General features: G+C 38.5%; 1 protein-coding gene across 1 annotated transcript; it reads right to left on the bottom strand.

Moving 5' to 3' along the window:
* Positions 1–1861: 1861 nt before the first annotated feature.
* On the bottom strand, positions 1862–16800 carry LOC110453722 (17-beta-hydroxysteroid dehydrogenase 14-like). Its single transcript, XM_021502809.1, has 9 exons — positions 16558–16800; positions 11643–11681; positions 11271–11368; positions 7563–7629; positions 5293–5384; positions 4856–4960; positions 3800–3867; positions 3556–3652; positions 1862–2584 (listed from the first exon to the last, which is right to left on the bottom strand). Exons 1-9 carry the CDS (start codon positions 16649–16651, stop codon positions 2423–2425), a joined length of 822 nt encoding a protein of 273 aa, XP_021358484.1. The 5' UTR covers positions 16652–16800; the 3' UTR covers positions 1862–2422.
* Between the last annotated feature and the right edge of the window lie 252 nt (positions 16801–17052).

The following is a 17052-nucleotide window of genomic DNA, read 5'->3' as shown; positions in this document are numbered from 1 at the left end:
ATTGGTGTTTCGTTATGATATCACATTCTTTCATATAATTAAACGTATATTTAAAAATAACTTTTCCAACAATTTTGCTAAAACATGATGTAATAGATATTGGCCTATAGTTAGAGACATCATTTTGAGCACCCTTACCTTTGTATATTGCATTAATATTGGCTGTTTTCCAAGAAAGAGGTATAATACCAGATTCAATAGTCTTATTACAAAGTAAAGCTAGAGGACATATTAGAGAAGGTGCTAATTTCTTTATTATCTTGGGTATCATGCCATCTGGGCCAGGAGTTTTTTTTTATCATTAAGTAAACACAGTTGATCTTTAATGTCCTCTTCAGATATAATGATATTGTCTAGAAGGAAGGGAAAAGTATTTTCATGTGGGGCAAGGGGGTCAAGTTTTTCAGAAGAAGTTGATATTGAGCTGAAGTAGTTATTTAGACATTCTGCTTTTTCAAATGGATGATGTATTGGGTTATTATTTTCAGAAAGAGGAGGAAGACAATTTGATACATTATTTGAATTCATTACAGATCTAGCAATTTTCCACCACTTATAAGGAGGCACAGATTGGTCACTAAGAGATTGTTGTAATTTTTCGTAATAAGTGTTTTTAGCTTCTCTAACAAGGTCTACTACTTCATTTCTAGCCTTTCTGAAATTTTCCCAATTAGTTGCAGTGTTGTTATTTACAGCTTTTTTATGCAATCTATTTCTCCGTCTAATTTTTTGCCTTATAATAATATTCCTCATCCAAGGTTTATCATTAGGGCGAACAGTTATGATTTTCGATGGTTTACATTCTTCTATTTGATTATTAATAGAATCTGTTAATAATTTATTAAACTCATTCGAGTCAAGAGTATTTATTAGTATTTCCCAATTTATTTCATGTAGCGCTCTATTCATGTATCTGTATTGATACTCTAAACTAAATAGGTGTTTGTATTTTCGTATTTCTGGTGATAACTTTACGTAACAGGGTGATTGACTTTGCTGGTTGACTGTCACTCCCCGAGGTGGGTCGTGAGTCGGGTGGTAGTTGGGTTATCGGGTGGTGCAGTGGATAGCGCACTTGCTTTTCACCAAGGCGGCCGGGGTTCGATTCCCCGATCGGACGTGAAAAGGTATGGAGTCACCTGCCCGTCCATGTGGGTTTTCTCCGGGTACTCTGGTTTCTTCACACAGTTAGACCCCCACCCGCGCGCTAACCTTTGGCCAAACAGAGTGATTGATATAAGTTGAAATAACTTGTTTCATAATTGTTGTTTCATAGTTTATATATATATGGTGGGCCTTAGCCTTGTAGCTGCAATTCATTCTGACGTGTTTTACATGGTTATATTAGTTTAAGCACTAATTATCTGGTTGTATATTGCAAAATTATTCATGCTATTATCATTAATATCGACTAACTTTTATTTTTACAATAGAGTTGACAGCAGAGGAAACGTAAACATTCCTTAAGTCAGAATAAAATCTGTGTATCTGTGTGTGTATCCAAAGCTGTAAATTTGTAACTTAAACTTATCTTTTCCCTTTACGCTGTATTTCTGCATTTGTTTTTGAACACATAAGATCTGGACGAAATGGCAATGAAGTTACGCGCGATGTTGGGGACACCGCTTCAAAACACGCACGATGTTGTAATTTGCTACCTTGAGTGATAATTTTAGAGTGACGTCACATTGTAATTAACGAGCATCTTCGCGAAGATGATTAACGAGCAATGTAAACCCACTTCAATGTAATCATTACAACACATCTATTAGTTCAGGTCTTAGCAACATTGTTAGTTTGTCCTCAAAGCAACCCACATCGGGCCTAAACATGTAGTCAAAATAAAAATAACAAACCTCCCTTGACATATTTAGTATCCTTTATTCTCCATTGAGTAGGCCTATATGTTATAGCAAACCACATCAATATGTTTGTAGTGATAAGTATAATTTTGTTGACAGTATAAAGGATGGTGCGTGTTTACAGTATTCCGTCTTTTCGTATTGCAGAGTTATCTGCTCTAGATAGCAGGTATTGAGTGTTCATTACTTGTTTGAGAGAGTAACGTCAACATTTTTTGAGAAAACGACGTTATTTTCTCACACAAACTAATGACGTAACAATCAATACCTGCTCACAAGAGCAGATAACACTGCAATACGAAAAGACGGAATACAGTATTTTAGGCATATCGACACTACAAAGTACAGTTTACATCGACAACATCTTAACGGCGTTCAGTAAATGCATGTTTTAAGAGATATTCACAGTATATAGTTTGACAAGATGTTGACAATAAACAGTAGAAGTATATTTACTCTATTTAGTATAGGCATGTTCACACAGTATAAGTTAACCCAATTGAATGACCTACGATATAGTTTAATAACGAATGGTATTATAATAAACGTTGTTGGTAAAATCACGTGTCTTTCTTAGATGTTTTCATTTTGTTTTTGTAGCCGTAGTCGAGCTCCGCCCCGCCTGACAGGTTCACGTCTATACCAGTACAGAAGGTGGCGTCGGCTGCGAGGTAGAGACATAGAAGGCCACTCTCCTCCAGTGTACCATATCGTCCCACCAGCTGTAACACAAGGGTGAAGGTCAAAAGAAACATGGATACCACAAACGTTACATAATACGCCCGTCGACATCATTATGATAGCATGTTGGTGTGGTGTACATATCACATTTTTTGAGTGTGTCTGTGGTGGAAGTTGAGTATGCATGTACAACCAAGGGGAGGCGCTATGGTGTTAAGAAACATGGAGTGAGTTTTATGAAATCCGCTGAAAGTCAGGAATGTGTGGACAAATCTTTTTTTTTTCATCACAATGTAAATAATCTTTAGCCTAGCTGTGAAAAAAACCATTTGTCTAATTTTCCTTCATAATGGAAATAATCCGTGACATTGACTGTGAATGTATGGTCTCGACATTTGAATGGCTACAGGGGTTGATTTCAGGAATACCAGCGGAAGTGTCGTAATATTTAGTTGGAACCTATAGTCATATGCATTATATATGGTCAGGGTGATGAGCGACACTATATGCCTCGGTACTGGCGGAGGGGAAAACAGCGACAAAAAAGCAAAGCCATACGGCCATAAGATCAGTGTTGGAGATCGATGAAAGTAAAGTTAAATGTCAAATAATATGAAGAACAATGTAGAAATGATTTAGAAGCAAGGGTTACAAGAACAAGTCAATTAGCATGACAATTAGCAGGTCAATTAGCACGACAATCAGATGTGAAAAAAGGATTGTTAATGAAAACAAGTATTAAAGGAGAATAAGAGCGATAGGGACAGGGGTTGAAAATAATGGCCTATCAGATGTGAGAACAAGGTTGGAGGACAATAAAAACAAGGTTGGAGGGTGTTCCATGTGGGGAAAAATTGAGGAAAATCGTGTAAATATACGGTTTTTAAAGAATTTGGTAGTGTTGCATTTATCTTGCTTTTTACTTTTATGAGACCAGACACAGATACGTATTTAATTTATGAGCTGTATGCTCTTGTCTGTAAAAGTATTTAATAAGTCAACTCAGCGTTACCTGTGCATCTGCCCCAGCCTGCCTGCAAGCCTCGGGATCGGGGCGCGAGTTGGCTTCGTTTTCCCACATGGGGGTCCAAACGTTACCCGGAGAAAACCTGTGATACGAAAACAGTAAACAGTCATTCAACGCAAGTCTAACTCAGAGCCTACATATTGAGTTGGTACTGTAAGTACATATACTATATTGGAAACATTTGATTGAACTAAAATGTAAGTGACTGATCATATTTTTGTATACTCACACATTCACGCGCACCCCGTGTACGGCCTCGTCAACAGCCAGTGCCTTGGTGAAGGAAGTGATTGCACCCTGTAATAATGATTATTATTATACGTCATTTTAATCGTCTACAGCAAGAACCTAGTGAGGGAATCGAAAGACGTTCCTTGATGATTACCATGCGGTTACACAACGTGTTTATAAACATGTGCTTCACCAATATAATTGTGATTTACCGTCCTTCAAATGAAAAGTCTATCTTCCACTTGAAACTCTATGCTAAATATGCCGTGCATGAATTGCAAACTAAGAGATTGACAGAATCACATTAACAGGAACAAGATCTGAATTTTACGTTGAAATGAACAAGCTAACAAGAAAAACCGAGAAGAAAAGACTTTCTGCACCAAATGGTGCTTTATATCCCGTTCCAAACACGTCATCAAACACACAATGATAATGTTAGATCTATAAAAAGAGAAGTCTCGTATGTAAAGTTGGAGTATTGTTCTCTTTCAATTTAAGGTAACGATTATTTCATCATCACATTCCTCGGGCATCGGGCTATATATACCGAAGACATTATATATTTATCTATTTATAGATGTAATTAAATCATAATAATTTATATATTTCCAATGTAGAATTGTATGAGAGTTATAAGTGAGTGTGAAAGAGTATGCTTCTATAGATATTGTATATTGTAAATAAATGTATATTTGTAGATCCTCTTTCGTTGTCAATTGCAAATAAAATAATAGTTCGGCATACGTTAACAATTTAGCACATTATATCCTGACTACCAAAGCATTGTAGATATAGATCACGACCTGTTGACATAATTCTAATCTTTGTACTGCATAGATAAACGCCAAAGTCTTTGGTGAGAAATATTAGTGAACTTTGTATACACATATTAAAATGTAGGTCATGGTACGATATGAAATCGAAATCTTTTGATAAAGGCCACGAATCTTAATTGATACCATGTATCATATCTTTGTATCAATATACTAACCTTTGATACATATACCAACAGTAGGTGATTAACGTAAGTTGAATTTGCGTAACAACTGACCTTTGTAGAGACGTAGGTTGTGGCCCCTGGCTGACCTATCTGACCAACTAGACTTGATGCGTTGATGATGTTGCCCTTGGTTTTCCTCAGATGTGGCAACGCAAACTGAGAACCATACAATGCATACCATAAACATCACATAGGGTAGCAACGAGTGTGCAGACAAACCTCTGTTGGTCTAGTGGTTTACGACAGGAGAACATATATAAGTCGAAGTAATTGTTGACGTACAAACGGATTAATTGTCATATTTAATGTAACATTTTGAGTAAACAAATTTGCATGGACAATGAATCACGTTGGGCAAAAACTTATTTGTTGTTGTTGGAATATATATTTAAAATAATACCTGGCCGATAACTTAATGTTCAATAACTATTAAAAATAGCTATTTCCATCACAATCACGTGGTATAGAAGATATGAAGTTGTAGTTACCTTGGAGAACAGGAAAATGCTGACAATATTCACATCTAGTAGGCGGCGGAAATCATCCGCTGATATATCATCAATGGAGGTGTGAGGGGGATCTGCAGTAGAAACAAACATGACATAGAGGATCATCAATGGCGGTGTGTGGGGGATCTGTAGTAGAAACAAACATGACAAAGAGGATCATCAATGGAGGTGTGTGGGGGATCTGTAGTAGAAACAAACATGACATAAAGGATCATCAATGGAGGTGTGAGAGGGATCTGTAGTAGAAACAAACATGACATAGAGGATCATCAATGGCGGTGTGTGGGGGATCTGTAGTAGAAACAAACATGACATAAAAGATCATCAATGGAGGTGTGAGGGGGATCTGTAGTAGAAACAAACATGACATAAAGGATCATCAATGGAGGTGTGGGGGGGATCTGTAGTAGAAACAAACATGACATAAAGAATCATCAATGAAAGTGTGTGGGGAATCTGTAGTAGAAACAAACATGACATAGAGGATCATCAATGGAAGTGTGTGGGGGATCTGTAGTAGAAACAAACATGACATACAGGATCATCAATGGAGGTGTGAGGGGATCTGTAGTAGAAACAAACATGACATACAGGATCATCAATGGAGGTGTGGGGGGATCTTTAGTAGAAACAAACATGACATAGAGGATCATCAATGGAGGTGGAGGGGATCTGTAGTAGAAACAAACATAACATAGAGGATCATCAATTGAGGTGTGAGGGGATCTTTAGTAGAAACAAACATGACATAGAGGATCATCAATTGAGGTTTGTGTGGGATCTGTAGTAGAAACAAACATGACATAGAGGATCATCAATGGAGGTGTGAGGGGATCTTTAGTAGAAACAAACATGACATAGAGGATCATCAATGGAGGTGGAGGGGATCTGTAGTAGAAACAAACATAACATAGAGGATCATCAATGGAGGTGTGTGGGGATCTGTAGTAGAAACAAACATGACATAGAGGATCATCAATGGAACTGCATTTTACAGGAGAAACATGACACAGAGGATCATCAATGGATATTTCTATGAATCGACATGTCAGACACACATTGCCCGGTGTTGTTTACATGTAGCACATACATTGCCCGCTGTTGTTTTCATGTCACACACACACATTGCGCGGTGTTATTTACATGTAACACATACATTGCCAAATGTTGTTTTCATGTCAGACAAAGTGCACGGTGTTGATTCGTTGGTGTCAGATATATATTTCACGGTTCGGTTTTGTGTTTGCCTACATTGGTTAACATATGCGCGGAAGTGTGCCATACCTATTTGTACTGCGTTGTTTGTTCTCTGCGTTATACCTACATTTTGTGTGAATGCGCGCATGAGTGTGTATATGTTACATCTACATTTTGCGTGAATGCGCGCATGAGTGTGTATATGTTACATCTTCATTTTGCGTGAATGAGCGCATGAGTGTGTATATGTTACATCTACATTTTGCGTGAATGCGCGCATGAGTGTGTATGTGTTACATCTTCATTTTGCGTGAATGCGCGCATGAGTGTGTATATGTTACATCTACATTTTGCGTGAATGCTCACATGAGTGTGTATATGTTACATCTACAATTTGCGTGAATGCGCGCATGAGTGTGTATATTTTACATCTACATTTTGCGTGAATGAGCGCATGAGTGTGTATATGTTACATCTACATTTTGCGTGAATGCGCACATAAGTGTGTATATGTTACATCTACAATTTGCGTGAATGCGCGCATGAGTGTGTTTATGTTTCATCTACATTTTGCGTGAATGCGCGCATGAGTGTGTATATGTTACATCTACATTTTGCATGAATGTGTATATGCTACACCTACATTTTGCGTGATCGTGAGCATGTTAGTGTGTATGTTACACCTTCAGTTTGCGTGGATGTGAGCGTGTGAGTGTGTATCTGCTACACCTTCAGTTTGCGTGATCGTGAGCGTGTGAGTGTGTATGTTACATCTACATTTTGTGTGGATGTGAGCGTGTGAGTGTGTATGTTACATCTACATTTTGCGTGGATGTGAGCGTGTGAGTGTGTATCTGCTACACCTACATTTTGCGTGATCGTGAGCGTGTGAGTGTGTATGTTTCATCTACATTTTGCGTGGATGTGAGCGTCTGAGTGTGTATCTGCTACACCTACATTTTGCGTGATCGTGAGCGTGTGTGTGTGTAGTGTGTATGTTACCCCTACTATTTGCGTGGGTGCGCGCGTGTGTGTGGGTATGTTAGACCTACGTTGCCCTGCATTGTTGATGAGACAATCGATCCTTCCGTACTTCTCCACTGTTTTGGCCACCACATTCTGTCAAACAAAAGTAAACCACAAGTAAAACACTGGAACATCCTAACAAACATGTGATTACACCTTAAACATTTAGTAATAGATACAATATGCCAAAACTGAATTACACTACATCACACAGCTGTTACGTCCTTCTAGGACTCATCGGTGGTGCTAGGGACCAAATAGTTGGAAATCCAAATAGCTACTGTTTAATTAAGCAGGGGGACAGGAGCGTTAACAGTCCTAAATTATGAATTTACAAAATAGGAGTACTGGTTAGTTTCAAATCAAATTATACTTTAATTGTTATACACCCATGAAGTAACATACCGGTGTCTACGAGGTCCTGCGCAAAACTGACAGAGACAAGTCCGTAGAGCATGCCTTTACAAAATGCTATCATATTTCAGGCTAATTTCAAGCACCGTAATTGCTCGAAATCTACGGCGATATGTTACTGACGTCTAAACTAAAATCATTCATGAAACGTAAGGGTATTGAACTGGGTCTATTTTGACCTTGATTAAGGAGGACCTATTGCACCTTCTTATTCCAAAAACTGAGGGAAGAATACCTCATTCAACTCACAAAATAAGTATTGAGTTGAGACTTGATTCTTGAACACATGACAGAATCAGGGTCAATGCATTATGGTAACATATCAATAACACGCGCGGTTTAGGGGATTCAACGTATGTAATCATATTATCTATAACATCATTATCAATAATGATGCAAGGAGGTATGAGGCTGTTAGTAACGTCAAAGGATGGATCCTGACTGATGATCTTCCTCAGAATAACTTTAGTACGGCTTCAATAGTAACTAAGTGTTCTTCTGTAGAATAACCATCGTATGGCTTCCATGGTGACTGATTGATGTTCCTCAGAATTACTCTCGAATGGCTTCAATAGTGACGAAGTGTTCTTGTTTATAATTACCATCGTACGGCTTCGATAGTGACTGAATGCTCTTCCTCAGAATTACTTATGGTTGGGTCCCATGGTGACTGACTGCTCTTCCTCAGAATTACTTATGGTTGGGTCCCATATTGACTGACTGCTCTTCCTCAGAATTACTTATGGTTGGGTCCCATGGTGACTGACTGCTCTTCCTCAGAACTACTTATGGTTGGGTCCCATGGTGACTGACTGCTCTCCCTCAGAATTACTTATGGTTGGGTCCCATGGTGACTGAGTGTTCTTCCACAGAATTACTTATGGTTGGGTCCCATGGTGACTGAGGGTTCTTCCTCAGAATTACTTATGGTTGGGTCCCATATTGACTGACTGCTCTTCCTCAGAATTACTTATGGTTGGGGCCCATATTGACTGACTGCTCTTCCTCAGAATTACTTATGGTTGGGTCCCATATTGACTGACTGCTCTTCCTCAGAATTACTTATGGTTGGGTCCCATGGGGACTGAGTGTTCTTCCTCAGAATTACTTATGGTTGGGACCCATGGTGACTGAGTGTTCTTCCTCAGAATTACTTATGGTTGGGTCCCATGGTGACTGAGTGGTCTTCCTCAGAATTACTTATGGTTGGGTCCCATGGCGACTGACTGCCCTTCCTCAGAATTACTTATGGTTGGGTCCCATATTGACTGACTGCTCTTCCTCAGAATTTCTTATGGTTGGGTCCCATGGTGACTGACTGCTCTCCCTCAGAATTACTTATGGTTGGGTCCCATGGTGACTGAGTGGTCTTCCTCAGAATTACTTATGGTTGGGTCCCATGGTGACTGAGTGTTCTTCCACAGAATTACTTATGGTTGGGTCCCATGGTGACTGAGGGTTCTTCCTCAGAATTACTTATGGTTGGGTCCCATATTGACTGACTGCTCTTCCTCAGAATTACTTATGGTTGGGGCCCATGGTGACTGACTGCTCTTCCTCAGAATTACTATCGGATGGCTTCCTTGGTGACTGACTGCTCTTCCTCAGAATTACTAATGGTTGGGTCCCATGGTGACTGACTGCTCTTCCTCAGAATTACTTTCGGATGGCTCTCCTTGCAACCGGAGGGTTTTTCTTAACTAGGTCGGAAGCAAACTGCACTTAGGTAATGGTCATCAGTGTACTTGATTCCCTGCGTAATGTGGGCATGATTTTTGGGGCCTATGATTTTGAAACTATGAAGTGTCATGCGTCACAATTGACATTTACCAATGCAACATACTATGATAACTGACACACTATTTGTCCCATCATCTGTCCTAACAAAAAAATGATTTTAGTGAAGAAATAGTGTTACCCTCCTCTTGGCCATTTCTAACTTTTAGTGTGAGATTCCAGATGGTGACACATTCTCATTCGATGTAGTTTCCAGACTGTTTCGGTCATGGGGTGATAACTTTATCAAACAATGAATACATCACGACAAACTTATTTGACATTATTATCACTAATGACCATGTTCACTGTGCCTTGGGTCGTATTACTGTTAGATAGAAACGATGATGAGCTAACTATTAAGATCACTTAATATTTTTCACGGTATCGAAAGTGAAACTTTGAAGTCAGGTTTGAGAGCACTGTGCTAGCTACTCAAGATGAATTATCAGACCGGGTGTAAACATAACAATGCCGTATACAATATGTACAAGTATAATCGATTGCTTCATTTCATAAACAGGTTTATGTACAACGATCGACAATTGTCTTTGGAGCAAACGATCATTTCCATCATACACATACAACTGGATGGTGGGTGCATAACACAATTTCAAAATTACATTTTGAAGATCGATGTAACAACTCAAGCCAGAAGGATGCATTGGCTGGTTAAACAGTTTATCCATACAACTAAACGAGCGAGAAGGCACCCATCCAACCACTGACCACGTTCGACGTGACTATAATAGTAAGCGCGTCCTAGGGTTATACCGAATCACTGGCAAACTAGCTTTCCAGTAAGGCACTGTCCCCCACCTGATGTTCCTTGACTGTTATATATATATATTGGGGAGGGGTAACATCAAAGGCAGCAAAGTTAGAGGTGGTTTGTGTACCAGCATGTTGCAACATGTTTACACGTACAGTGTATTTCTAACAGAGCTGTGACATCATCGGCAATGGACTTAATACTCATAAATCACATGTCATTATCATTTATATCGTTTTATTCATATAAAAGACCTGACAGCAGAGGAAATGTAAGCATTCCTTTAGTCAGAATAAAATATGTTAAAGTGCTTTAAAGTGTTATAATACCGCACTTAAACACGTATTCTGTTCAGGGTTGATGATTGCCTCAATTGTTTTTAATATTTCCCCATTTTTTTAAAATTATATCGCACATTTTCAATAATTATAGGTTTCAAATCTCACCCACCATCGATGATTTATGAAAAACTGAAAACTATTTCGTACAGTTATACGTTTATAATTGACTTTCCTTTACACTAAAGTTAAGTTAACTAAAGGGTTTACATTATTTACAGATGAATTACTGTTACATGGCAACAAAATTGCCAATGTTCTTGTAAAGAGGTTTTCAGTTTAAAAATGTACAATTCTTTTTTGTATTGAAACATAATGGCATCTTTAGAATATTTCATGATTAAAGTTACAGTTAACACTATTTGTGTATTTGTAACTGACAAATGTTTACACAAAAGGTTTATTTGAAACCGACAAATGATTATTATAATTACCTTTATATCAGCTTCCTTGGAAACATCACAGGTGAGGAACATTGTTTCTCCAGGACCTCTCTTGTTCATTTCGGCCTCCAGTTCTTTGCCTTCTTTCTCTATAATAAGGCACAAACTAAACATTGGAGCAAAGTAGAGGCATCGATATATGATGATTCAGCAGGTAAAGCGAAAAAATAAGAGACAAAATATTTGTATTATTTTATTCATATCTTAATATATCTATAATTCCCTTATATATTGGAGGTACTGGGGAGGGGGTGTAAGAATCAGGTGAGATAAGGGTTCTTCCTTTAATAACCTTGCGCCTCTGGTTGGGGGGAATGTATCTTCTGTCCTCAAAATGTCAAACTTTAGTTGAATATTGCTTACCTCCCCTTGCACAAAAAACAACCTTGGATCCATGTTTTACTGAAATAAAACAAAGAATGGAATTGAAAACACGTTAAATCTTCCTAGCTATTATTTCCATATTGGTAACTTTAGCACATCAGAATATTAACCGAGGCCCTTGATTATATACAATGTAACACATTATTTGAATCTCAAGTTTTAAGCCTTACTATTAAGCTTTATACATTAAATGATTTTTTTACATGGAGTTCGTTAGACAAATCGCGTTATATTTATGTAAGCTAACCAGGACTCCTGTATTGTCAGCTTGACATAGTACATGTAATCGGAACACATGCGTTTTGTGACTTGTTAGCACGACACTTTCAGCAGTTTTTAGGGAAAGGGACGGTGTAATACAGTATTGGAGTTATTTTAGCCCAGTCACTCATACAGTTATCACAACAAAATATTTTGATGTGAAATAAAGTATATGACTGACTATTTTTATGTGAAAAATCGAAGAGTGAGATGTTGGCAGATCTTTACATTTTAAAGGTTTAAATAGTGCTTCCCATACCGGATGTCTCTAACGCCAAGTATATGTAATACCTAATCATAGCAGACCTCATATTCATTTTGTATACTAAAATTTTCAGAGATCGATGATAGACGGTAAAAGTGATTAATAATACGTGTTTCTCGTGTTCTTTTCTTTTCAATATCGAAGGTTTTTTTTATAGTTTTTTTTGCAATTTGGGGTTAAGTGACTAATTTCCTTTTAAAATTTCACGTCGTTTCGCACCGTCTTTCTCTATATTCACTCATGATGTCGTCTGCTCAACGTATCTCGTAGATTTGTTATTTCTGTCTCTAGAACTGGAATTTATAACTCTAGATTTGAACGTATTTTTTCTATCAACTTTAAAGAAGGCACATCTAAACGATAATATATTTGTGCTACAAGTCAATAACACTTCACAGTGTTTTTTATTGCCACTTTTAATTCTGTGAAAACATTGCTGCACGACTTCTCCATCTTATCCCCTGGAGTTTCGAGGATGCCAAACTAGTACAGGTACTTGTGGTACTAGCCTCATTTCAATGTCAATACTTCCAGATTATGATATTTTGGATGTATTGGCAGACCAGGCTAGTACCTGTGATCCAGGCAGGATAAATAACGTGTTAAATTTACCAGGAGTGGGAAAGCTATAAATTAACTAAGACAATGGTCTATATCTCAGTTTACGACTGGTCATTAGTGTACAAATCGGTGAAATTTGGAGTTGAAACGACATTTTGAGGTAATACGTCATTAAACTGTTTACATTGTTTATTTTCGGTAAGATTTACATTTGAATTACAAAAATTGTACTCATATATAAAGGTACCAGTACCGTTACTAAATAAGGTTCTCCTGAACTGTTATACACAGCTAGTGATGGTTGACTTAATGACCAGGATTTTATTAAGATAATATGCGAGCATTATATCATATGTCTATAGATATACTATTCAAGTTTCAATCATTCCGAAGGTGTTGTTGTTTTTGTGTATATTGAAATAAAAGAGTCCTGTTATATGGTAATACTTCAATAAACGAAAAACACAAATCACACCAACAGACATATAAAATGTAGGCCTATCGGCGCGTTTCTGGCTGAGCTGTAATTAGCGAGAAGGCGATATAAAAATGCAAAAGCATATCTTATGATGAAAATAGAACAAAATGATAATACTGCGAAGGTAAAAAAAAGCCTTCAGGTTAGAATACCAATATGGAACTAGAGAAGGACAGTGGCTAGTACAAACATGATTCCCGGTCTCATCTGCCCCGGCCGGTTGATCCCATTTTAGTCAGGCAAGCCTGGGGTGAATCACACGGAGGCGATTTTAGAATTAATTGACAGGATCCGTATCCATTAACAGGTTTGTAATATGAACTTTTTATTTTGATCTCCTACATAATTGTAAGTTATACTCCGCCTTATATTTCGTTAAATTATCAAGTTCACGTAACAAGTGCAAGCGAAATCCTAATTGACAGCCATGTTGGAAACTTCGTCAATCTTTCCGATATAGGTCAGACGTCTAAATATGGGTGTCATGACCAAATATGGAAATTGTAGTAAACATGACCGCATCAGTAGTAATACTATATTTGGCCGTGAAGGCCATATAAGGAAACGGATAACATCACGCGTGATCTAACATGGCCGTCGTTTCTTTTTTTTAGACTTTTTAGTAAGGATTTGTTATTTCAACGATGAATGAATATGCAATATTTTGATAACATTATAATCATGTGAAGCGTGAATCAGATATATTATTACTGATTAGCACTTTTGATTTTCCTCAGTTAGTTGGAACAGGACTGCTTCATAGCTCTGACCACGCAATATATAATTGTAAACAGGGACGGAAAAGTCACCAATTTTAGCCAATCACAGGACAATATTTCCGTGTAAAGGGTTAATCCAGCGACAGTTCCAACAGTAAATACGAAGTTTTAGAAGGATACTTAGTTCTAACTAATAATAACATGATATCCAATGACGTGTGAGGGAACTTGAGTCCGTGGTAATGGATTTTATTTGCAGTTTGTTTAGTATTACTAGAAGGTGACGTTATGTCTCGTTTATGAATATCTGAGCTCATTACCTAAAGTAATACCAATAGCTGGCGGCTAACGCCTAGCTAAAAAATAAGAAAAATAAGAAAAGTGATTTGAGTGAATTTGATTTCCCTCAACGCTTTCAAAAATGACCTACAAGTGAACCTATAAATAATGTTGACGTAAATGATTTTCTACTGTAACTTTTGATGAATTAGATGTAGATATAACAGAAGAAGAGATACAGTACACAATAAAGAAATAAAGTACAAATAAGGCATGTGGCCCGGACAGCATTTTAAATCAATAGTTGATTAAGTGTAAGACGGTTTTAATGCACTGTTTTGTTATTTTATTCAATAATATACTTAAATCTGGTCATTTTCTAGAAACTTGGTTAAAGGTAATATTGTGCCAGTGTGATACTAACGATGTTAATAATTACAGAGGCATTACCCTCGTTCGATGTTTAGGAAAACTTGTTACATCTATTATTAATAGATAATTAACGGATAATCTCAGACTCCGGCCAAGCCTGACAAAGAAACAAAGAACTGTACCTAATGGAAGCAGAGACGTTTCTCTACTGTCGGGCAAAACCAGTTGTTTGAGACCCGGGGTACATAACAAACATAATATACATACTTCCCTATAAGAACATGAATATATACAATAATTACACCTTTAAAATATACAAATACCTTTTTATTTTTTATATACATTATTATAAGCCCTCTTGGCCGTTTTTTGACCTCCCTCCAACGATACAACAAGAGGCCCAGAGGGCCTGTATCGCTCACCTGAATATGTTTAAAATAATTGGTATGAAGTAGGTGCTGTAAGTACATATGAAATTTCAGAAAGATCCATCCAGTACTTGAGATATAGCGAGAACAAACTTCAAACAGAGCCCCACCCCTATATGCAACTTAGGGGGTCATACCCACCAATTATACAAAATTGAGTCCCCTTGACCCAAGGATGCTCCAGACTAAATAAGGATAAAATCCCATAATCCTGATGGTCGAAGAAGGATTTTAAAGGTTTTACCTCTATTTCTCCTATTGGGCCCCGCCCTTCTGCCCCCTGGGAGACCACACCCACTGCATGCTTATACAAAATTGAGTCCCTTTTGCCTAAGGATGCTCCAGACTAAATTAGGATAAAATCCCTTAATCCCTATGGTAGAAGAAGGATTATAAAGGTTTTACCTATATTTCCCCTATTGTGCCCCGCCCCTCAGCCCCCAGGGGGGCCAGACCCATCATTTATACAAAATTGAGTCCCCTTGGCCTAAGGCGCCATGGCATAAGCTCACTTGCCCTAAAAACACTAGTAAGGAGCAACAGACAAAGTTGCAGCGACTGGCGCGACACACCCACCAACCATTTCGGACCAAGGAGTCGTCTCCCAAAATTTCATCAAAATATAAGGATAGGACATAGTATAGGCGACTCCTCCTCACCCCCTGGGGGAAGCAGAGACGTATGACTCTGAGGGAAGGCCTCACGCCGACAGAACACCGACTTCCGTCAGTGAGATGAAACCCGCATGGGTGGAATCATGTAGGCGAAAACCCCGTCAACCAACCAACTCTAAGTTCCAGTCGGAGTATCGGAGTGGATCTGGAGCGACGACACGCTTATCGTGTTGTGTACTGCCTGGCGTACGCTTGTACTATGTTGCTTTGATATAATAGCTGATAGGGATCAGATGACCCCTAGTCTATTCATCATTGAGTTACGGTACACATATATCTATGTATATATATAACGCGTTAAGCATGTATGGTGCAATGCATGTTTGTCCCCTTTGGCTATTGCGTGTGGTTATTTTACCAGAGACTCCACATGCGGTACCATCCTAGATACTAATATATAATTTTGATAAAACAAACCAGGTGTCGGTGAGGGACTGTTTCCTCAAGTATCAACAAGGAAATAAACAATGTCAGACCGTTCAACTTAAATGATTTAATTAGTATTATGGGCTTCCACATATGTACAATCCATTTATATGTATTATTTCATGTTCAAGTCACAATCCGAGCGATGTAGTGCGATGTAAACGTGAGAACCCGGACAAAGAAGTATGAGCTACGTACTTTACTCTACTTACCGATGAGTGCAAAGCGTCGTCTGCATTATCAGGTATAGATTATGGATTTGAGAGTCCATCTGACTCCCACACCGTAATGTATATCTAGGCTGGGGAGTAAATCTAACGTCCCTGATGCATTTTCTGCGCTTGGCGCTACCCGCACACTGTAGGCCTACGAGTACGACCTGGATTTTACCTCTGAGAGACATCGAACTTAGGACCTGGCCACGTACTTACCAAACACCTCGACACAGCCCTTCCCGATGCCTTTGGACCCTCCAGTGACAATTGTCACTTTGCCTTTGTATCGCTGTACCTCAGATTCCGCCATTGAACTATACACACTTGAAAGTATTAACAGCAGGTCCAAAGTAGCTCTCCAGTATAACCCGCTGTTATCGTTCACCGACCTTCACATTACCACAAGTGTTTCCTTGGCTGACCTATCACTGTCACGTTCATTTCAGTTATGTAACATTCGGTTACGCTATGATAAACATGTATAAGTTAAGTTTTTACCTCGGACCATGTTGAGCTTATGCCATACCACAGCGTCCGTCGTCCGTCCGTCCGTCAACTTTTCCTTTAAAACGCTACTAGTCCTGAACAGCCAAGTAGATTTTGACTAAATTTGGTCTGGAGCATCCTTAGGCCAAGGAGACTCAATTTTGTATAACGGAGCGCGTGCCCCCCTCTCCCCTCCCCTGAGGAGGGGGGTGGGGTGGGGGGTGG

The sequence above is a fragment of the Mizuhopecten yessoensis genome, unplaced genomic scaffold (assembly GCF_002113885.1).
Source record: "Mizuhopecten yessoensis strain PY_sf001 unplaced genomic scaffold, ASM211388v2 scaffold7491, whole genome shotgun sequence".
Taxonomy (NCBI): Eukaryota; Metazoa; Mollusca; class Bivalvia; order Pectinida; family Pectinidae; genus Mizuhopecten; species Mizuhopecten yessoensis.
This window is presented reverse-complemented; position numbering and strand designations above follow the sequence as displayed.